At 40.6% G+C, this 23,165-nt stretch overlaps 2 protein-coding genes across 9 annotated transcripts in view; one reads left to right on the top strand and one right to left on the bottom strand.

The window, feature by feature from the left end:
- Positions 1 to 2,191, bottom strand: part of obsl1b (obscurin like cytoskeletal adaptor 1b) — a 54,422-nt gene extending 52,231 nt beyond the window's left edge. For all 8 annotated transcript variants that reach the window (XM_080413119.1, XM_080413120.1, XM_080413122.1 and 5 more), the window contains exon 1: positions 1,891 to 2,191. The gene's annotated coding sequence lies outside the window, so the exon portion shown is untranslated. The remainder of the gene's footprint in view (positions 1 to 1,890) is intronic.
- A 15,338-nt stretch (positions 2,192 to 17,529) lies between these two features.
- The window catches only part of col18a1a (collagen type XVIII alpha 1 chain a), a 118,726-nt gene continuing 113,090 nt past the window's right edge, over positions 17,530 to 23,165 (top strand). Inside the window, exons 1-2 of the mRNA XM_080456470.1 lie at positions 17,530 to 17,693; positions 17,789 to 17,862. Coding sequence (XP_080312596.1) covers positions 17,689 to 17,693; positions 17,789 to 17,862 — 79 coding nt within the window. The 5' untranslated portion in view covers positions 17,530 to 17,688. The remainder of the gene's footprint in view (positions 17,694 to 17,788; positions 17,863 to 23,165) is intronic.

Raw genomic sequence — 23,165 nt, 5'->3', positions numbered from 1 at the left:
CCTTTCGGGTTTATTTCTCAATAATGTCCCGCTCCCCATTGATTATCCCTTGCGTACAACACAGATGATAAATTATGAAGATAATTATTCCTTCTATTATGTAAGTTGGAGTGCTTGATAGCTCTGTGGCCAAACTAATTAAAAAGAGATCTGTTCTCTATGCCTGCACAGACCACATGCTCCTTGTGAGTCGTGTGGACCAGACTTCGAATCAAACTTCCTGTTTCCCTACACTCTCCTAACTGAAGAAAAAAAGCTGAAAAAAATACTTTAAAAAGTACATATTATCTAATACCTAATATATAGTAGTGTATATCTAAAACACCTCCCCTACCACCCACTATGGCCACATGTTTTTGAGTGCCAATGGACACGGTATGATTATTGCTTGTAATTGAATTAGCAGTGCAGCCTGCGTGCAAGAGAGCCACATAGGCTAGCTGTGGAGTGGCATGGTCCTATTGCAACAGCAGCCACACAACCCATAGCCAACACAGCTGGTGCTGTATTTCAATGGGAAAGAGCTTAATATAGTTTGCCCTAAATAGAGACCTGCGAGGGAGTGTGTGTGTGTGTGTGTGTGTGTGTCAGGTATCACAAAGAACGCCCTGAAACCCGCGTGCTCACACAAACACACAGACCAGAACTAACAGCATGCCCACCCAAGAGACCTTGCAGTCAAAATATGCTACGCCTCCCTCACACCCTTTGTTGGCAGCCCTGGTATAGCATTCCTATTCTTAAAATGTCAGCGTTAAAATTGGTTTTCTCCTGTTGGTTCTGATCCCAAATAAAGAGCAGTTGGAGCAGTCATCCCTATTCAAAGTTCCCAGCACTATGCTCTATTTTGCATTTGCGTTGTAATTCTATTAGCATTTTGCTAAGACAGCTCCTCGTGATTTGGTCCACATTATTTTATGGTTTCGCTTCTCATATTTGGCTCCAGCAGTGTTGCCGCCACGCCAGAAGTCATCCATCAGGCTAGTTTATGTATTTTGGGACAGCTCACATGCAGTGATGAAATTCTGTCCCCTCGGATGAGAAGTGGTCTCAAGGAATATAAAAAGGGTTGAATGTGTTTTTCAATCTATCTTGTCCATCATCCGCAATGGCTTTGGGATCCTTGTTTTAGTTACAAACACCCCCTTGTTTGTCTTCCTATCTTGCTGATATATTAATTTATATCACAGAATGATGAACTGCAGTTTCGTTAATAAACTGTTCAAATAAATGACACCCATTACACCCTTAAAGAATCAAGCTCCTTTGATGAGCTATATGCCAACACATACAAAAGCTTGAGATTTTTCCATTCCTATTTTCAAATTGCCTCCCACTGTGCTGTGCAATGTAGATGAAAGTAAGGACCACTTTGAAATTAAATGAACCTGTTATACATTTACAATCATAATATTTTTGTATTTTATTTTGTGTTTTTCAGTAAAGCCCTTTGCTATCTATTGTGTTTCATACAGAATTAAACATTCACGTTAGATTGTCTATAAGAGTATGTTCACTGTTGCCCTAAAGTTTGTTATGGGTTTTACTGTAAATTTCAGAGCAATGTTCATTGTTACTGAAACAAATTGCATTGGGTTGGCTTTATAGCAATAAAATGAACTCAAACAGTCATTTGTCACTCACCAGTTGGTTATAAGATATCAGTCATATTTTAGTGTTAAGAAAACATTTGGACACAGTGGCGAAAATCATTTCTCACATGGCCACACATTTTATTAAATTGTTTTGGACAATGTGTTGAAAGTGGCTTGAATATTCCCCCTGGAGGTTTAAAGCAAGGAGATTAACCCCTGTGTTTACTCATCTGGTTTAATTGGAATGACCCCTGACCCCTGTGAAGCTGTGCAGCATACCCCTCACATGACCTACCTCGCTTCAGTACCCAGGAACCATCGTCAACATACATTCCGCACACGCAATCTCCCCTCGAGCTAAGGAGGCAAAGTCACCGTCTCCAAAAAGCTGAGTAATGTCCCAAGTCACTTTCAGACATCAACCAAACACTCTCCTCAAAGGTCCTGAGTGCTTTGTCCATACATCTTGATACAGTCGGATCAGTCAACTGGGAACAGGAAGGAAAAAAAACACTTTCAGCTTCCAGCTTCCTCGTTCAACAACTTTACAGTGGTTCCCCAAACTCTGTGGCGCTCAGTCCCTCAGACACCCCAAGTGTCATTGTTCATGGAAGACCGTTAAATGCTTTTGCAGCTGCTGCTGTCCCCTAAAAATACTGGCAGCCTCGATGACAGCAGTGGAGATAAGTCGGGCGCTTCCATTCACTTGCTAGCATGGGCTAAAGATAGGTTTAGATGACCGGCCCAGGGCAGCCTGCTTAGCTTACTTGAGACCTTGCAATAAAAAGCTAAGGAGAAGAGCAGGCTTCTGGTCTAAACATCTTTAAAACCATCCTCAACTAATCCCCTCTGTTTTTTTTATTCAGAAGAGCCATGATCTTCAGTACTGACATGAGTAAACCGGACGTTGATAACACTTATGAATAGGCTAAAAGTGTCGTGCTGGATAGACTAGATTTGTCAAAGGTGGATCAACTGTAACATGGTGCTTCCAACAAATGCAAAGTCATGTGTTTTTGTTTTTCCTACATTTACCTGAGGAGAGTAATCACATATCACATCATAAATTCCATTTTCTCAAATTGCAACCTTGGGGGTCTGAGTTGCGCTGGGAAGAGGTTCCTGCCATCCACCACTGAATTCTCTGTGGTGCTTCTGGCTTGGCCGGGCGATGATCTCTGTTGTTGCACTAGCGAATCCTACAGGTTGGTCAGGCCCCTGTTCAGCAGGGAGACCTAGGTCGTATAGCATGACACACAGATCCTTTTAGGCAATAAACAATACTATCAAAATAATAATCTGTACATTGATCTATAGGATGCCAGGCAGGTAAACAATGAACCTGAATAATCTGCTATCGAAATTTTAACATTGTGGTCAAGATTACATCACTCAAAGGTGATAGGGACAGTTGGGAGGGGTGTCTGTGGATATATTTTCTAGTCAAAACAACAGTAACATAACACAAGGCATGCCAAAAAACTCAACAAGCTGATGAGGAAGGCTCTGTGATTGGAGTTAAACTGGACCAATTTTAATGGACAATCTGGAGGTGGTTGTGGAGGGGAGGACATTGAGTCAGACTCATCCCCCCTCCCTCAGCACAACCAAGATTAACAGTATTTAAAACATTAATCACCCATTTGACCCCCCCCCCCCTCTAGTGGTCGTTTTGCAATAATTCCAATATTGGATAGGTACAGTATACAGTAGGTATGGTTGAAACCCCAAATGATAGACAACATTTATTTTTCAATAGATTCTGTTACTATTGGGCATGATAAATAGCATACAAAAATCTAACTCCTGGAAAGTTAGATTACACGGCTACTTAATAAATAAATAAACTGACCCAAAAGTAACATCAAAACGAAGGATTTCATTGCTTACGGTAAGGAAAGTATTCCATTAACAGTATATAAAAGCTAGTATTAGTTGTTTGCTATTTTAGTTGTTTAGTAGGCAAAAATTTGCATTGTAGTTATTAAATAAATAAATAAACTGACCCAAAAGTTACAACAAAAAGAAGGATTTAATTGCTTACGGTAATGAAAGTATTCCATTAACAGTATATAAAACTAGTATTAATTTTTTGCTATTTTAGTTGTTTAGTACAAATTGTATATATTACGTATTGTATTTATTATTTTTCTGTATGTCTCTGAGGCTCACCTCATAATATGAGGTATTATGAGAGCTTAAGACCTGCACTGGTTCTGTTTTTTGGGGGGGGATTACTGACAATGTCTGTTCTTTTTTTACTTGCTTTTACTGTCTCTTGCTACTACCAAGATGTACACTACAGTACTTGTGGTCTGGCGACTCCTAGAGGTCCTTGATGGGTTTCTGGGGGTCTCCAGCAAAATGAGGAACAGTTTAAAAACACTTTAACGCACCGGGGGGTTAACGTTTTTTTGCTATTTGAAAACAGACGACCTTGTAGATCAGTTATTTAAAAAAAGAAATTGACAAATATTGACAATATATTGTTGATGTGACGCCTACAAGAAGTTGGCAATTTAATTTATTGCCAAATTCAAGATGACGTACCAGGTGATGTCTGACTGGGAGGGAATATGCTGGGAGGGAATATGTCTCAAATCATCAAGGATTGTGGATTTGGCAGTACATGACAAACTAATTGTAATTTGACTGATTCAGTCACATTCCTTGAGCCCTGAAACCTAGGGTTAGACACAACAAAACACCTTTCTAGGTTGAGTAATGATTTTAAGCTCCCAGCAGCCATCGCAGACGCCATCTTGAAACTGATGCCTTTTCCAGAAGTTAGCCCAACTCGTTTGCGATGTTTTTTGAAAGCCTTATACACATACCTAACACCATGCCAAAAATCAAAAACTAGTGAGTAAGTGCACAATCTTTATGATTTTTTACATATTCCTTCTCAGCTATACCCACAATGTGTAGCAGCGACGTCTCTGATTGGTGGAGCTCGAGTTACTATGGAAATAGTAGTTACCGGAAGTTAGCAGTAGGCCCACTAGCAGTGCAATAGAGTTCCAGCAGAGAGTTCCAGCAGAACAGACGTTTGTGTGGTGCTGTAAGACGTCAATAATAACAACAGCATACACTCTTTAGCAAGGTAACAAAGACGATGTTGGCTTAAAATATGTCAACAATGCAGGTTGACATATGACGAAGAGTTTTACACTCAAAACGCGTTGCAGAGTAGTCATTTGTGTGTTCATTTGCCTAAACAAAAGTTGTAAAAAAAATAGACATTTGAAGGCATTTAAATTATTCTCCATACAGTGGTCTCCCTCAATTTCTTTTTACAATGTAGGTAACAACATTGGTGCTTCACACTCAACTATTAGCATATTAAAAAAATATTTGATGTAACTACAAACCCATGTCGGTGTGCTGTAAATCGGTGCATTTATTGACTACTAATAACCAATAATCACAGTTCTGTCTCTCTGTAATCCATTCAAATGGTCCACCAGAGGACTTCCAGGAACTGATTCAGTCATCAACATGCCTCCATTTTGCTGCTTGTACCTGTATGAGTAAAGTGGTGACAAATAAACCCTTCTTGATGTCTACATGAGTGATTGTCACCACTCTCTCTTTACACCACTCTGGGGTGGGCTAAATTAAAGGTTAAAGCCTAATTTATGCGCCGCTGTAGACAGTGTCACGCGCCGAAAATAGATCTGCAAGCTCACCATGAGTTGTATCTGCAAAGCATTATGAGGTGCATGGGACTACTGTCTAATATATCTTCCCTCTCACTCTTGCTGGTACCTTTCTGTCACAAATCACTCCTGACACTTTCCTCCATACATTCCATCCTGCCTGCACTCTCTTCTTCACCAGCCATTGCTGTACTGCTTGGAAACGATGGCACTGACAAAGACACAGCAGGCGATTCTCATTAGGAGTGACCAGGATTAACAAGAACAGAAATATTAGAGGATCAGCTCAGGTTAGAAGGTTTGGGGATAAGACAAGTGAGGCGAGGTTGAGATGGTTTGGACGTGTGCAGAGGAGGGATGAGGGGTACATTTGGAGAAGGATGCTAAAGATGGGAGCTGCCAGGCAAGAGGAGAAGAGGAAGGCCAAAGAGGAGGTTTATGGATGCAGTGAGAGAGGACATGCAAGGTGGCTGGAGTGACCGAGGAAGATGCACAGAACAGACACGGATGGAAACGGATGATCCACTGTGGCGACCCCGATGGGTATTAGAAGAAGAACATTGGCTATTTCATTGTGGGATACCGACATACAGTACGACAAAGTAACCCTTGCTTACCTGGTCATTCTGATGCTCATTCTGGTTGCTGCTGTGCCATGTACCTTTGCTGCTCTGCTTTCTTGCTGCTGCTGCTGCTGCTGCTGCTGCAATTGCTATCGCTCTACCTGTGGGCTCTTATAGGATCCCCTTAGCGGGGTCTCTGGTCATTCCCTGTAATATCCTTTTGGCAGGATTATTCATTAGAAATAGTTTCTAATGCTTACAGGGAGTGATTCGAGACAGAGCCTTGATGCCAAAAACTGTTTAGTTTTATGCTCAATCAATAGAGATTTATATGCTCAATAAATATTGTGTATTTCAATCCAAGAGTTGTCTGTGAAATGAGGGTTAGGTTTCCATGACCTCTGGTTGGAGGGAGTTCAATTGATGGTGCAGGTTTGACAGGTTTCACAACGGTGGTGGAATTGGTACAGCTGGTGCTAATAGACAAAACATTAGGGACCAAGGAAGAGCACTGGCATATATATATAGCATTTTATTCTGCCAACTGGGACTGTGGGGCCTATTCAATGTGATTTTCCAAATAAAGGTTAGACGTGGCTGTCATGGGCGCCAGTGCATTTAGTCAAACTTGTACATTGTCAGCAGAATCTTGCTGATGCACCCACATGGGATATTTCGTTAGAACTTGAACTTGAACAAATCTGTTTATTTTTTACAATCGTTTGCATATGTATGCCTTCCCTCACTCACTCCCTCCCTCACTCCCTCACATCCTCACAGGCTAGCAGAGATCAACAGGAAGGAGGGGAAAAAAAGTGTGAGACTGTTTTGTGTTGGTGAGACCTGGGCTGAACGTGGGCAACGCTGGCCCTTCAGCTGTTTAGTGGCTCATGTCTTACAGCCTCACACTCCCTGCTCTCTGATTTCAGCTGTTGGAAGTAATCTGATCTAAGTCAGACCTCTCCAACTAGACGGTTGGTTATGAAATGCTTTGTGCCAACCACTGAGTAAAAAACCTGAGAGGGGATTACAGGGGCCTCTTTCTGAAATGTTCACATACCTACCCCAAACTGCTGAGGTGGATATTATTGAACATGACACGTATTCCCCTATATCGTACCAGACTTGGATCAGTTAGAAGATAAGATAACAGCAATAGGTTGGACATGTGTATTTTTTGTTATTGTTCTGTGAAGATTTTCTTTACACATTTTTCACATAAAGGCCCTTCAACAGTGTACAAATATCACAGGACGGATTAACTGCTGTAGGAAGAGTTTAAAAGAAAAAGACGTTAAAAAAAAAGAAAAATGGCAGAAAATCTAGTCTGGGTGTGGCCTGAATACTTAGGAAAATTACAGGGGAAAATACATTTTGATTCTTAAAGGTGAAATGCGCTGTTATAGCACCATGATAATGCACAACCACTGGCAAGGTCGGGTGGACATTGCCTCTACAGGTAGATTTGTCATGTTCCAAGGAGTCCAGGGGACTATACCTTTAATGTCTCCAAACTGTTTAATACTATCACTTTAGAATTTGGTTCTGAGTGAAAGGAGGAATGGGTGAACATTTTGAATTATAGTCTGTCTATGAAGTATACAAATTGTGGGAGTTCTGGCATTCTAAGAATCATACATTTTTCAGCAAAATATGTATATCCGGCCTGGGCCGCAGCATGGCGGTCCAGGCACCCTAGGCTGCAATGCCAACCTGACAGCGTGTCGCGGGTTCGACTCCCGTTCCCGACGACCTTTGCTGCGTGTCACCCCCCCATATCTCTCCCCATTTCCTGTCAGCCTACTTTCCCTATCCCTCTCTAATAAAGGCATAAAAATCAACCCCAAAAATATATTTTTTTTTATAAATGTATATCCAACTTAAGAGTGGAGAGCAAATAAATAATGTTTGTGTATGTGCAGTTGAAGGGCCAAACCGGTGATCATAATTCCAAAACTACAAATCACAGCAATGGACGTGCGGCAATGTTTTGACATTTGTCTGTGGTGTAAGAATTGTGGCCATGATAAAAATAGGGGGGTAATCTTGAAAGGTCTGCTCTAACCAACTGTCAGTTTTGACATAATACACACATCGGAAAATCTTATGCACTAATACCTTCATCGATTGAACTATAAAACATATACTGTAGTTTAGAAAATAATAACACACGATTCCAGATGAAGCCAGTTGATTTGATATACAGTATTACATGTATGTGTTGCGAAAACTGTAAGCGGAGAAGCATGGTAAACATTTATAATAATTGATACACCTATAAATAAATAGGTGCAATCACTATACTGTGGTTGTCCTTGTCAATCACACTAAATAGACACATTAACACAGATAGATGATTAACACAGACCAGATGGGTCTGGTCTTTAAGATACTCAGAGGATCAGTGCCCAAATACCTGTCAAACTACTTCTCTACAGTGAGTGATGTCCATGGGCATAACACCAGAAGGAGATCATCTGACCTCGTTCCCCCAAAATACGCCTCAAACATGGGTAAAAATGCATTCTACTATGCTGCCACCAAAATGTGGAATGACCTACCAAAATACTCCCTAAAATTCAAGTGAACGTAGTTTAACTCCTTGAACATCTTGATAGTAGAATCGTCTGTCCCCCGACCCCACCCCTCCTTTCTCTCTACATATACCTTATGATTCTACTGAGCTTTATCCCAATATGTTTTGCATTGTATTGTATTGTAATGTATAGTATTGTATGACTGTACTACCAGTACTGTTAATAATTGTGTTAATAAAGTATTCAATCAATCAATAGACAGACAGACAGACAGACAGACCAGTTTGATTATAGCAGGTTAAACCAGAGAGAATTCAGAATGATTACAAATACTATTGTGTGTGTGTTTAGGGTTTTGATCTTGCTTTGATCTTTGAAAATCCTCACATCATGTAAAGGCTGTGACTCACTCAGGTATTGGCTAATTTCAGCAATAACTCTTTAATATATGTTTTCCTTAACATTCGCTAACACTCCCTAGTCATGCAATTTTCCAAATATACTCCCACTACTGGGGTGAGGCAATTCTCATTAATCAGAGAAAGCATAAATGGGTCAAACTGTCACCTAATATCACAAGGTCAGTATATCACAGGACTAGAAAAGGTTGAGCGGCTCTTAAATCTAAATAGTGCTGATAGAATAGGCAGAATAACCTTCCCACATCTAACAAATAACATCTCCTGTCAACAGTGACTGTGTGAGGAAATAAAAATGTAATTAGGTATTGGACTGGTACAGCACACTCTCTACCTCAGCATCTGGGCATTGACCCTGTCGGAGTGTAGTATTTCACAATCTGGTCAAGTTATATTACATTTATTTGAAAGTGAAAATGTGAAGTAGGCTAGTTTGTAGGGGTGAACAAAACATACATCTATTTTAGATCAGACTAACAAAAATAGCATCACAAATTAATATTAAAGCAAATTAATGCAAATACACAACACGTAGAGTGTATAGGCCAACATGGAAGCCAGAATATTGTAGATAGATTGAAGGCCGGCTCCACTCTGGATGCATCGTGGGAATGATACTGCCGATTCAGGAGCCACTACCTTATTTATATCCCCTCTCTCTCTCACTCCTGCTCTCGCTTTCGCTCTAACCACTTGAACACTATAGCGTCCCTATTCTGGGGGCGAACATTCGCTGAAAATAGCCGATCTACAAGCTCACAACGCGTTGCAACGTGATGTGTTTTGAGCTTGTAGATCGCCTATTTTCAGGAAAGATATTTGGTGTAGAGGGAAAAAAAGAAAGGGGCCTGGTATAGATCGCCGGGGGACTCCAGGCAATGAAGTATATAGAGTTTGAGTGGCTAAGTACCCTGTCTTCCGTTAAGCATCTCCAATCATACAACTCGTGTTGTAGACTAAGGCAAGAATTTATAAGGCATACCTTCATGGTCAAATAACCTATCAAATCATCCTGAGGTCACAGGGATATTTTAAGGTATGACATGTCTCCTGTAGAAATGTCATACACTACATCATATTTCTCCTGATGTCATTCCGTGCATGAAACCGTAGCCTATACACATTTGAAGCTGTATTTACAATTGTTAAACCTGCACTTTGTAACTTTTGCACACCGACAGCCTCTCTGGTGGTGAGTGGTAAGGATGCATGTGTTATTCCAGACTCCCTTCCCCACACATTCCTTCACAGTCACCTGTGTAAATTGATTATTTGTGCTGCAGGTAACCTTGTTCTGTTTTTTCAAAATCTATTCATCATACATTTTCATTATGAAAAAACAAGAAGCAATGTGTTTTGTTTTGTAAGAATTACTGTGGCTAGTAAATAACTTTTCTCTCTCTTTATTGATGAAGTGAACATTACAGTTGCACCATGACCACTTGGGGAGCTGTGGGACTTCAAATGGAAGCGGTTGAAGTGGGGTCAGGTGGCCCACTTTTAGCCTGGTAAACCCTCCCTCCGGAAATCTCATTTCCATTTGATTTCAGGAGTGAGTCTGGCCTGATACGCCTTTCTGCAATATTGGCTGTGCTGGAGTTGGGCGGGAGTAATACCGTTGACTGACAACCCCTTCAGCCAATGATAATTTTTCCCCTTCAGCCAATCAGCAGTTCACCAGTCTTAATGTGACGCGACGGGACTTTTGAGACAGCCATACCCAAAATGGGTTGCCTTTTTCGGATACAATGGTGTCACTGCCCGCCCCTACCGGTTCTCTAAATTTTTATTTTTAAATAGGCTTTGTCATGATTAATTGACCACATATATGAAGTTAAACAACTAAATTCTATCCAAACGATATCTTATAAGTAAATTCCGTGCCTCAAAATAGAAGTTAGAGAGCTTTTTGAAGTAAAAAAATAGCGGAGAATTGGCCGCACAAGAAAAAGATGGCTGTCGTTCGTGTTTTGGGCTCACTCGAACTCGCCACCTGATTGGCCAACGTAAGTTGTCAATCACAGAACAATGAGCGACGACGCTGATAGGCTCGGCCGTTTGGCATACACAGCCAATATTGCAGAAAGGCGGATCAGGCCAGACTCACTCCAGGAATCAAATAGAAATGAGATTTCCGGAGGGAGGGTTTACCAGGCTAGCCCACTTTGGCCTTGATCAGAATTGTTTCACACATTTTGGCCATCACTTACCTTTTGATACTGTGTTGATTTGAATTGATTTGATTTTGGTAAACGAAATACGAGTAAACACATTATAACTTACACCCAGGATATACACATAAAAGCATAATAAAACACTTTGTTTCCGATGTGGTCCTGCAGCATAAAGTAAAAATAAATAGTTCAATAAATTACAGCAGCACGTCCCATGAACTACAAAATACAAAACACTGAAAACCACCTAAAATCCCTTACAAATATATTTTAAAAAAACACACAATTCTAAAGTGCATGACTAGCTTGTAGCTTATTCCATAACAGTATGTTCACACTTTTTGTATAGGACAGTTTAGATTGTGACTGCCTGCCTGACACACGGAGAGAAATACCCGCATATATAAAACTCTTGCCACAACCTTTGACTCTTGGTATCTCATACCGTTTGGTTCGCCCTAGTTTCATACTGATGTGCCATCAACTTGGCATTACTCCTAAGGCAGTCAGGGGCATTACCATTAAAAATGTGTCCTAGGAGGAGCATTCAACAAAATGTCAATACCCAATAACACATAAATAATGAGCAGCATAAAGCAAATTGCCCGTGGTAAATACATACATTGATGGCATTACCATCACGAAGCTGTAAACTAAATCTGAAAAGACAGCAATTTTTGTATTAAGAACCCAATCCAGCTCACCTTGCTGGGTTAGATTACAGCATGAGAATCGGTCAGATAGTTCTGCTTTTCTTTTCCAGACATTTGGAATGCAAAGGGAACATACTTCCACAGTGCTGCCGACGTGTTCAGACAGTGACCTAGGGGCCCTGCAGATAGAAAGCCTAATAAAGCAGTGTAGCATTAGAGCACCAAATGCGGTGGCTGTTCCCATGCTAACCAACTCTCCTTAGGTTACCCCTGTATGCTCACACAGAGAAAATACAAGGGGGGTGGATCACACAGCAAATGAACTCTAGAAGAAGTCATTAGGGACACCTAAATACTTGCCACTTACAAGGCGGGATACCACTCCAATTTAAGAAATCACGTGTTATATGACACACAGAGCCCTCCAAGTCAGAACAGTTTGTGAACATGTATGCATGATGTCATACCTACGTATAGCTTAGAACGGCTCCATTGACACAGATGCGTGAGAGAAACTCTATTTGTTGGATGCTAGCAGTCACATAAAACTCAAATGTCCTAAGGCCTAGGTTTAACATAGCTGAAAGCTTACATTCCGTGGCACTCCCATTTCTTGGACTCAAGATTTATGATTAAAATTGTATTGCAGAGCAGGCCTAGTTGACCTTGATTTTGGGTCAAGATGGTAAGAGAAAAGTCCATTATTGGAGCACGGGTGGCAGCCACAGTTACAAAGACTGCTGAACTGGTTGTGTTTCAGCAGGAATAATGACTAAAGTGACATCCATCTGCATTTCGATTTATGGGAAATACATAACATTTTGTTGGAAATTGTGGTTGAAAGTGCACATTCAAAGAGCGTAATTGGTGCAATATGTAAGGGAAAACAGAAGAGCAATGTCAATACAGGATGTGATTAGACTCCCCTACTTTCTTGTAAATATACCATATGATTATACTGAGCTTTATTCCAGTGTGTTTTGTAGTATATTTGTATTGTATTGTATTGTCTGTATTATATGTATTACTGATGCATGGGGTACAAAGGACCACAATGGAAACATGATCACCTTTATTTGGATGAAATACTTCTATTCTGATGGGAGTTGGCTTTTCCAGTATGACAATAGCCCCATCTACAGGGCATGAAGGGTCACTTAATGTTTAGTATAAAAAATGTGAATCATAATTATGCTATAACCTTCTCAGTCACCAGATCTCAACCCAGTTGAACACCTGTGAGAGATTTTGCACAGACAGAAAAAAAAGCGCTGAAAGCGCCCTCCACACCATCATCAACACACAAAAGAGAGAATATCTTTTGTTAGAATGGTGATCCATGACATCCATCCCTCCAGTATAGTTCCAGAGACTTGTACAATCTTGCTGCAAGACACGTCTTACATCCTTGCTACCCAACCAGAGCTTTTCCAAGGCACTTTGAAAAAAAGATTCTGGCAGTTTGTGGTGGCACATTACAAAGACACTTTATATTGGTTTTTCCAATCATTGCAGGTTTTAAAAGAATAGCAACTTCACCCTCTGCTGGACATGTTGCGTAAGTGCAATATAACTCACATCATAATTCACAGAGAAAGTGAGGAAGTTGAACTAAAAGAACAAAGCCTTAATTTTTGGTGCTGAGTTTATAATTAATTATGACCTTCAAAAATGCTTATAAATTGTATAGTATTAATTTTATGGTAGCTCCACTTCCCTTCTAATGCTACACAAATGACACAACGTTATGAGTGTTGTAATGTCTGTATTGTTTTTTTTTAGGACTACTGATGGAAAATACCTTTGTGTGTGTGTGTGTGTGTGTGTGTGTGTGTGTGTGTGTGTGTGTGTGTGTGTGTGTGTGTGTGTGTGTGTGTGGTGTGTGTGTGTGTGTGTGTGTGTGTGTGTGTGTGTGTGTGTGTGTGTGTGTGTGTGTGTGTGTGTGTGTGTGTGTGTGTGTGTGTGTCTCTCTGTCTCTCTCTCACACACACACACACACACACACACACACACACACACACACACACACACACACCACACACCACACACCACACACACAAATAATAATAATAATTTGTCCTTTGTTGGAGAGACATTGTGTGCCATTGTAAAAATATATATAAATACAAAATAAACTACAAACAGGAAATGGATAAATCATCTAGAATTCAGGAATGTCTTTAGACAGAACATGCTCAGCTCCTAAATCTCTGTGTCAAAGGGATTAGACTCACCATTAACCGCTTGGCATATTTGAAGAGCTATTATACATGTGAACTGTGGTCTTCCTTGGGGAGGTCTAACCTTTCTCTTACCTCTGTGCAAGATAAATCTAGGCAAATAAACCCTCACTGAGACAACATGTGGTCAACACCTTGTCAAGTTCATTCTCATAAGCACACAACAGCTAGAAGAGGAAATTACAATGTAGCTTGTATATCAATGACAAGAGGATTTTCCGGTGGAAACCTAAAGTTCACGTAGTTCATTCTTTCTTTTTTCACCTATTCACATCCACTCTAGTTTATGTCAAGAGAGGCGCGCAACGTAATTCTTGTCAGTGACACTTTTGGGGCCACACCATAAGAGAGGCACGCTGTACCATAGTCTACTACTTTGTTATACAGTCTCAAATAAAAGAGGGACTTAAGAGCAGGAAATATTTGTTCATCCATCTTATTTTTTATGTTGAACAAAACAATTGTTATTTTATTTTTGCCAGAAAATTATACAAAATACTAGTTTTCAAAAATGAGCTCCACCATAAAACAACACACACGTACCATGCCTATGATTTAAGACCAATCTTGGTAGCTAACATAAATTGTAGATCTGGCTGAAAACTAAGACTTTGATTTGTGACATTCTGTAGTAATTCACAAGGTTTGCTGTGTGGCCTGCTTAAGAGAGACTTGTTGCCCTTTTCAGAAATAAGCAATACTACTGTAACAGTGCCTTGGATGATTCTGCAATATCTATAAATAACTTTTGTACATTTCTGGGTTTAGAACTACACTACAGTGGAATGAAAGTAATTTGAGTTTAAAATCAATTTGACTTTATTATGTTATTAATTGATGCATTCATGTGTAGTTATTGTTGCAGCTGGTGAAGGAGGGGCTTATTTTAACTACTTTATATTATACTTCTGGCCAGTTTGTGACCCCCCCTTCCCTCTAGACCTGCACCCGGTAAATCTGTGTCTTCCTTCAATGTGATGTGTTCACTCCCACTTGCATTCCATGTAATCAGTCATTAGCCAATCCATTGCTAATTGTCTACTACACACCTGTTGCTACTCACCTACCATCTGTTGCTCTAATTACTTAGAAGGTTTATTGTCTACGCCAGGCTGAAAGCGTGGCCGAGACTATGTTTTCGCCCCTGTCCGTCCGTGGATAAGATTGGCTTCTAAAGTTTGCAGAAGTGGCCCGTTTTGAACAAATGCCTAAAAAAATCACACCCAGTGTGAAGAGACTGGTGCCTTTGAATTAGTGTAACTGGTTGCATCCTTTTGTTGCAATCAGCTGCAGCTGTTGAGGCCGTGCTCAAACGGATGGACGGACAGACCCAGTGCCATCTATTAGAGAGTTACGCCAACTCCGTTCACTTCTTCGGGCCAGGTCTTCTACATACACATACATTGGCGAATAGTGACAAATCCCTGAACCGGAAGTACATCGGAATGCATTGAAGTGGACGGCTCCTTGTCACTATTTCCAGCTACATGAACCACGTGACCGACGCTGTTTCTGACCCCTCATTGGCGCAACTCTCTAATAGATGGCACTGGACAGACCCACACACACGGTCAAGTGTAGGAGTGGCTGGCACCACTCAAAAATGAACGCAATATCCGATTGCCGTGAAACTTTGCTCACACATTCCCGCTAGGCCAAGGAAAAAAATCGGCCTCATGGTGGCGCTATAATAGGCTGATTCACGTTTTGGCCTATAACTCTTGAACCGTAGCTTCAATCATACAATCAAACATTTGCCCCTTGATTCCTTGGATCATTACCCAACTTCCCAAATAAGCCACGCTATTTCCACTTGGCAATATTAACGCCATTTTGTGTTTTCTTTGCAAAACACAGTTTTTGCTACTACTCCCATTTTTTGGGGGGGTTCTATTCCGATTGACTACGATTTCAAAGTCTCATTTTGCACAACATGCTACAAGCACCGCTGGACCGATGGGCAGGAAACTTTGCACGCACACTCCCAGTAGGCCAAGGAAGAATCTTCTCCACCCAATTGTTTTTTCAAATCGGCCTGTTATGGCACCCCCATGAGACAGATTTTTGCAAAACACATTTCTTGATATTACTCAATACACATTACCTCTGTAGTCATGTCATCAAGAAGACCTATTTGTCAGATTTCTTATATTCTATTCCAATTGGCTACAATTGGCTTCCAACGTTTACAGGAGTGGCCTTTTTTACACAACATGTCACAATGTGTTATTTTCCACACATCTGTTTAATGTATTAATCTATTGCCTTGCCTGCTTTGTTTGCTGTTTGATGGCTGACCTCCTGGCATTGACCTTGCTCTGCTTTTGGAAATTAAGTAAAGACTGCATTAACTTCTGCCTCTGCTGTTTTCTGCATTTCAGTCCTTCTGAATATTATGACATTTAATCTAGGCTATTTTAATATAAATGTATGTTGATTTATTCCCAATCTGCAAAGTAACTGAAGGTATCAAATGTAGTGGATCAAAAACGTAAATTTGCCTTCTACAAATAGCCTATATTAAGTAGCAGGAAATGTACAGAGCACAGAGCAGTGGGCTGCTTGAGTAAAATGTACTCAGTTTACTTTCCACCATTTACACACGAAATGTTGCTTAAAACCCCTATCATGATGATCATTGGCAGTGGTGGAAGAAGTACTCACATTTTGCACTTAAGTAAAAGTACTAATACCACAATGTAGAAATACTCTGTTACCGTTACAAATACGTCTGGTATTCAAAATTTACTTGAGTAAAAGTACAAAAGTATTCACATTAAAATATACTTAAGTACTGAAAGTAAAAGTACTCATTTTGCAGAATGTCCCATTTCACAAGTTTCCAAATGTATAAAAAATGCTTTGAAAATAGCAGTATCTACTTTCTACTCTGAAAAGATGGAAATCATACAGGGGTCAGGGGTGTGACCACAGTGCGACACCGGCGAACGGTGGCCAATAGACCAATTATTTGTTTACCAACATTGAGAGACTGGATGCACAGGTGATTGTTTCATGTAATCAATTCTCAACCTGTTGTTTCGGGGTGCACCCCAACCCCCTCTTGCGTGTTGGCTAGTGAGGCGCGTCCTAGCGAGACCTGATAGAATGGGTTTCATTTGCAACCAGTATGACGCTTGCAACCAGTGTGACGTCGTCTGTTAAGGGGTCTATTGATTCTTACCTTTTTCCACACATCATATCGAAAAAGTAAAGGTATTCCACCCTGCTCTCAGATGTTTTCCATTTTAGCGGTCAAGAACATTTCACCGACAGTTTGAAACAAGAGTTTAAATCGCTTTTTTTGTCAGCCTGTGGCCAGTCAACTCTCGTCCGCATGCGCAGTACTGCTCCCGTTAAGGTTGCATCGGGAAAACATGGCACAGGCTGACTAAAAAAGCGATTTAAACGCTTGTTTCAACCCGTAAATTACCCTTTCTTTACCGCTAAAATTTGAAACATCTGAGAGCAGGGGGGAATATCTGTACTTTTTGGATATGATGTGCGGAAAAAGGTAAAAAACCGTTCGCCGGTGTCGCACTCTGCCGGCAGCCTACGAAGCGGGGAACCTCAACTCGGAGCTATCGTCGAGAGGGTGAGGTTCCAAACGGGGCTACGTTAGGACCTGCCCCTTTGTCAGTCCCTGGGTCACTATTCTTCCCAGTCGTTCATTCCTGCGTGCTGCCAGCAGAGAGAGCGCCTCGTCCTCCTCCTCGGTTCCTCCCCGTTAAGTCCCCATCAGCTGTTCACCCAGCGGAGCTTGTTCTGCGTAAAGTTCAATACCCTGTTTCCAATTCACCTCCCATGTAGCCATTCTCCTCTCGATCACACGGAAAGAAGAGACGAAGATGAGGTACGTTTGCATCCTTTCAACGTTTCACTGAGTGTTATAGATGCAGGTTGGTTGCAGGTTTTTCCAGTGATTAATGTTTAAATACCTCGGTGCAGGTGTTCGTCATGGTTGGAGCGCCTTCTCTGCTGCGTCCTGGTTCTGGTGAAGCCAATGGCATCGCAATGGCCAGGTAAGACCAGATACATAACCAACCCCAATGAGTTTTCTCGTCGCTGCAAAACTAATTGCTTGCACAATAGGTCATCTTTGTAATGTGTGCGTTGGCCAGTGGTGGAAAACTTTTTTTTTTACTTGAGTAGAAGTACAAAAGTATAGGCATCAAAATATACTGAAGGTACCAAAAGTAAAAGTACTCATTATGCAGAATGTCCCGTTTCATAAGTTATCATGTCTAAAATGTATTAAAAATATTTTGAAAATAGTAGATGTACAGTAGACACACTTTCAAATAGCCAAAGTTTGAATAGGGCTGAAGTGGTTAATGTATGTTTTGTAATAATAATACAAATCTACAAAGTAACTAGTACCTAAAGTTTTCAAATAATTATAGTGGAGTAAAAGTACAATATTTTCCTTTGAGATTTAGTGGAGTAAAAAATTGGAAATACTCCAATAAAGTAAAAACACCTCAAAATTGTACTTAAGTATAGTACTTGAGTAAATGTACTTTCCACCACTGTGTGTGCATTGGCAAATGTAAACTATATTGGCAGTGAAAGATGTATTCCTTCAGCACTTGTAACTTTAAAACGTGCTTTTGTTAAGTTAAATGTCTATTGAAGCACATCAACTAACTAGGTTATTATGATGCAGTACTGAGGCTTCCACCATTGGGGGGGAAATGAAATCAAGATATGTGCTTATTGTTTTTCTAAAAATGCATAATTTTTCTTTCTATTTCTATTATTTTTGACTTGACTGCACAGGTCCACAGGATTGTGGCATACAATAATCAAATAGCCAGGCTGCCATTTATCACTATACAGTGACTGACAACATAGATTAACATCCAATTTGAGGTCAGGCATAATAGGGTCTTTCGACTTCGTGAAGTCCAAAGTCTAAAAATGCTTCAGAAAACCTACAGTATATACATTGTGCCTTTGTTTGTCCAGTGTCTTATCTGACCCGAGACGGTTAAGGTGAGCCGGGCTTTTTCCCCCCTGCTTTTACTTTTCTTTTTGCTATATGTAATGATCTGTTGATCAGATACAGTAGACATAATCAGCATCAGGTCTCTTGCTCGGCGGCGACGCCATGCGTAGAGCCAATCGGCTTCACCAATCTTCTCCATTTGGGTCGGTCCAGTGCGAGGGGCTCGGCTTTAGCCAGCGACAGGCCCATTTGGTTTAGGTCCCTGGTGATGGCATCAATCCATCGGGTGCGGGGGGCACCGCGGGGGCGTTTCCAACCGGCGGCTTTTGGTTCGAAGTGGAGGATAGGTAGACATAGTAGACATAAGCAGCCTACTGACTGCAGAATGACTCTCATCTCTCTGGTTACTGTAAGGTTAGTGCAAATGAAACCTCTGAAACTACACACCATGGTAATTGAACACCATACTGTACACAGCAAAATCCTCAATGTTAATTTAACTTGGAGACCCGCAGGGGGTCCATTTGGGTTATTTTTTAGACCCTAGCCGGTAAATTAACAGAGCGCATGTGCTGTGTAGGATGTGATATATGGGATGGAAGAGTTCTCTTCCGTCATTGAATAATTTATCTTTGAACCTCACTAAAGGCCCTATATTTAATTTAGCAAAAGTTATGAGGGTGAATTGTCTGCAGCTGTCAGGTGGTAAGGGGTGAGGGAATTGAGAAGGCATCCATTAATATTTGATTGTCTGCGATCTGTCCAGGCTAGACATGCCATTTTCAGGTCTTTACAAGATGAACATTGCACCTGTGATACTGTAAGGTCAAACTGTATTTGCAATCCCTTAGAAGGATGAGTTGACTGTTCAGATTAGGGCTGGGCAATGTATGTATCGATATAAGATTGATATTGTGATACGGGACTAGATATCATCCAGGATTTTGGATATCGTAATATGGTGGTATGGCATAAGCGTTGTCTTTTCCTGGTTTCAATCACTTAAGCTTAATTTCATGCTTTCAAGAATAGCGAATATAGCTGATCTACAAGCTCACAACGAGTTGCATCGTGACGTGTTGGCTATTTTTGAAGTTTGCCAGGGGCAGAGACTTACTTGACTATATATACACATGGGGGAGACAAGCCATACTCATAACAATATATGTCATACACTAACAGGTCAACATGAAGTGGTGTCTTCTGTCTATAATATTCATATTATCAGATTCAGTACATATCAAAAGACCAGGGATGGATGACATCCTCATATCACATGCACATCGTCGCTATCAGGCGGGATTCTTGTATGTCCAAAGCCGTTACTTTTCAGGAAATGGACAAAAGAGCCTGTGTTGCAATGGATCCAAGATAGTTATTATTTAGTCACAAGCTCTTGTTTATACGTTTCATTGGTTAAATATTTATAAGACCCACAGACTTAACCAATTTTGGCGTCCCTATTTTGGGCATGTCATGATAGTTGAAAATGTTTTTGCAAAACATTTTGCAAAAATAGCAGATCTTCAAGCTCACAATGCGCGACACAGTCGTACGATGAAGTTTAAAATAGGGCATTCATTTATTTAAAAAAATCTTAAAAAGATGAAATATGGAGTGATAAGGTTTCTGCCCGAGAGCGACTATATGCTAGACAGTCAGTCTAGTACACATATTTGGAAAGACAGTAAAGGCCATACCTTACTATTCCACAACTTTTAGCACAACTATGTTTTGGAAAGGTACACCTCATGTACACCAAGTAAGTTGAGACACGGTTGTGGAATGTCTCTGATTCTGCTGATGTACTGAAGATAATGTAACAGGTAGCAAACTCTGAAATGAGAGCAGATGATGTTAAGTACTGAAACTTTCAAACGGCCTGACATTTCCATAGGAATGCAATTCCATTTGAATGTTTCCAGGTTGAATTGGCCTGCTATTGGGTCTTTAGACCAAAGCTTTTACTGGCTGCGACATGGTTGAATTTGCTCTGATTCATGCCGTCTCTGGCTGGGTCAGGAATCCCTATTGTCATGTGATCTTTGACATGCACCCGGCATGGTTTTTTGCCTGGAGGCAGTGGGGAAGGGCGGGGGGGAGGGGAACAGCTGTAAGGGGACACCCCACCGGGCCATTTAATGGTTGAATTAGATGCCACATTAAAAATCACAGCCGACATAGAGTTTCCTCCTGTTCAGAGCAGCGGCAGGTTCACCAGAAAAAGTTTAGATTGTCGTTTCTTTTTGTCTTGATTTTATATTTCATATGACCAGCACAGAGTTTCATTTTCAGGTTGTGATACCAATGTTTTCCAATCAGGAGAGATAACTCATACGGATAACAGGATAAACAAGTGAAATCGGAAGTGATGACACAAAGAAAGTAGCAGACAAAATTGGAACTGGAACAATTTAAAATAAATGGGTACTCTCTCCTGAGTGGTTGAAAATGTGCAACCCACCTGAAAATGTATTTGTGTTTATTAAAGAGCCGGAGAGATGGGGAGACCCCTGTTATTGAACAAACACTTTATAGCAAATAGCAATGAATACTATCCGAATATAGAGCTTTAGCATTTTAACAAAAAACTTTTCGTTTTGACCAAAATATCACGTTTACCCTACCTTTAAATGAATGAAATAATCTAGTTCCGAATACTGCTTTGCAGGGATATAATGGCAAAACAGATTGTACAGTACATTTGAGTATACAGTAGTCACCATTATTTACATAAGGACACACAGGCTGCTGTATTTGAGTGTGGGATTGGTTGCATGATAATAATATAGAGCCAGACTAGTACAACTGCCTGACCGATATATTGGCCATTAATTTACCCTATTTGATGACATCAGTATTGACAATTACGCAGCTGATGTGTCCCGATTTTTTTTTACCACTTTCAACCTGTCCCTATTTGGAGAATGTCATTATAGTTGAACATTTTCAAAATATTTCAAAAGTCATTCAAATTGATCAGAATTGATTTAGCTGATTATCGGTCAAAACATCGGTAATCGGTGGTATAGGACTGTGGCATCGGACCTAAAAATCTGGCACTCGTCAGGCTTTACTGATAACCGTGGCGCTGGCACTTGCTGAGGTGATACCATCACTTAGATCTCATAGTTATACTCACACTGTAATAACACACAAGAGGGTCTTCAGCCTCAAATGAAGAGTGTTCCTAGATGAACATCTGTTTACATGTCCTACATAGTTCACTGGGAAACATCTGCTTCCATTCCTCAGGTAATTCTCCAGAATGGTGATCTTCTAACCTTTCCTTATTTCTCGTTGGTGCTCTAGAGCCTCTGGGCAAATTCACAGTTTTGTTCTCACGTAACCTTTTGACATATCATCATCAGGCTGAATCGCTTGGTTTATTGAGACTCCCAAGGCATTTGCTGATTTCCTGCTTTCTGTGCTCACACCTCCAGAGAGAACCTACAAAAGGTCCTTTTGAATGTCAGCATGGACCCCCCCCCCTCTCCTTTTTAACTTTCACACAGAATTGACCCAACCAAACTATTTCCCAAAGTTGCTATATCGGATTTCAAAAACAAACTTCAGTTTTGTGTTGACAATCTGTTAAATCATGACGATAAGAAACTGTGAATGTCTGAACATGTCTGTCAGAGAAAGCCTTTACTATCTCAACAATGTGCCTTGAAGCCCTAATCCATAATTTCAGTCTCAAATTTCCTTTTGAACACTGCTGCCACACTAAAGAGGTTTGACAATACTGTCGTTGTCGTGGAGAAACCTTCTATCTCTATGTCCATCTTACATTTACTTAGTCGTATGGCGCTGTCACGCAAGAGTAGCTAAAATAGCCGAGCTTGTACATCTTTTTTTGTGTGCCATTTTTGCCTATAATGACATGCCCAAAATAGGGATGCCAGGTTGAAGTGGTTAGTCTGTCTGTGGGGTTTTAATGTTACAATTGATTACTAAAATCAAGAAATCAAGGTCTGGAAAAGAAACAAACAACACACTTGTGTGTAAGCCACTATCCCTTCAAAGAAAGTGGGGCTTTCTGTAGTTAAGTGTTTAGTTCTCAGCTAGAAACAGGTCATTGTAAGATGGACTCTGCTCAAATTCTGTTGGCTCAGTGGACCTTGTTGCGTCTAATCCTTGGATTTTCCAGTCAATAAACTGATTTAGTCTTGGCTAGTATTCTCTGGAGGTGCCCCATGCTCTGGATGACAAAGCTTGATTAGTTATAAGATAAGATAAAGATTGTAAGATAAATCCTGTATTGATCCCCGTGGGGAAATTCAGTGTGCTGAATATTTTGGGTTAGTTCTTACAAATTGTCACAACTTGTAGTATCATGATCCCTCCTTAGACAAATTATACAGGTCACTCCCT

The sequence above is a fragment of the Gymnoscopelus braueri genome (assembly GCF_963280865.1).
Source record: "Gymnoscopelus braueri genome assembly, chromosome: 18".
Lineage (NCBI taxonomy): Eukaryota > Metazoa > Chordata > Actinopteri > Myctophiformes > Myctophidae > Gymnoscopelus > Gymnoscopelus braueri.
This window is presented reverse-complemented; position numbering and strand designations above follow the sequence as displayed.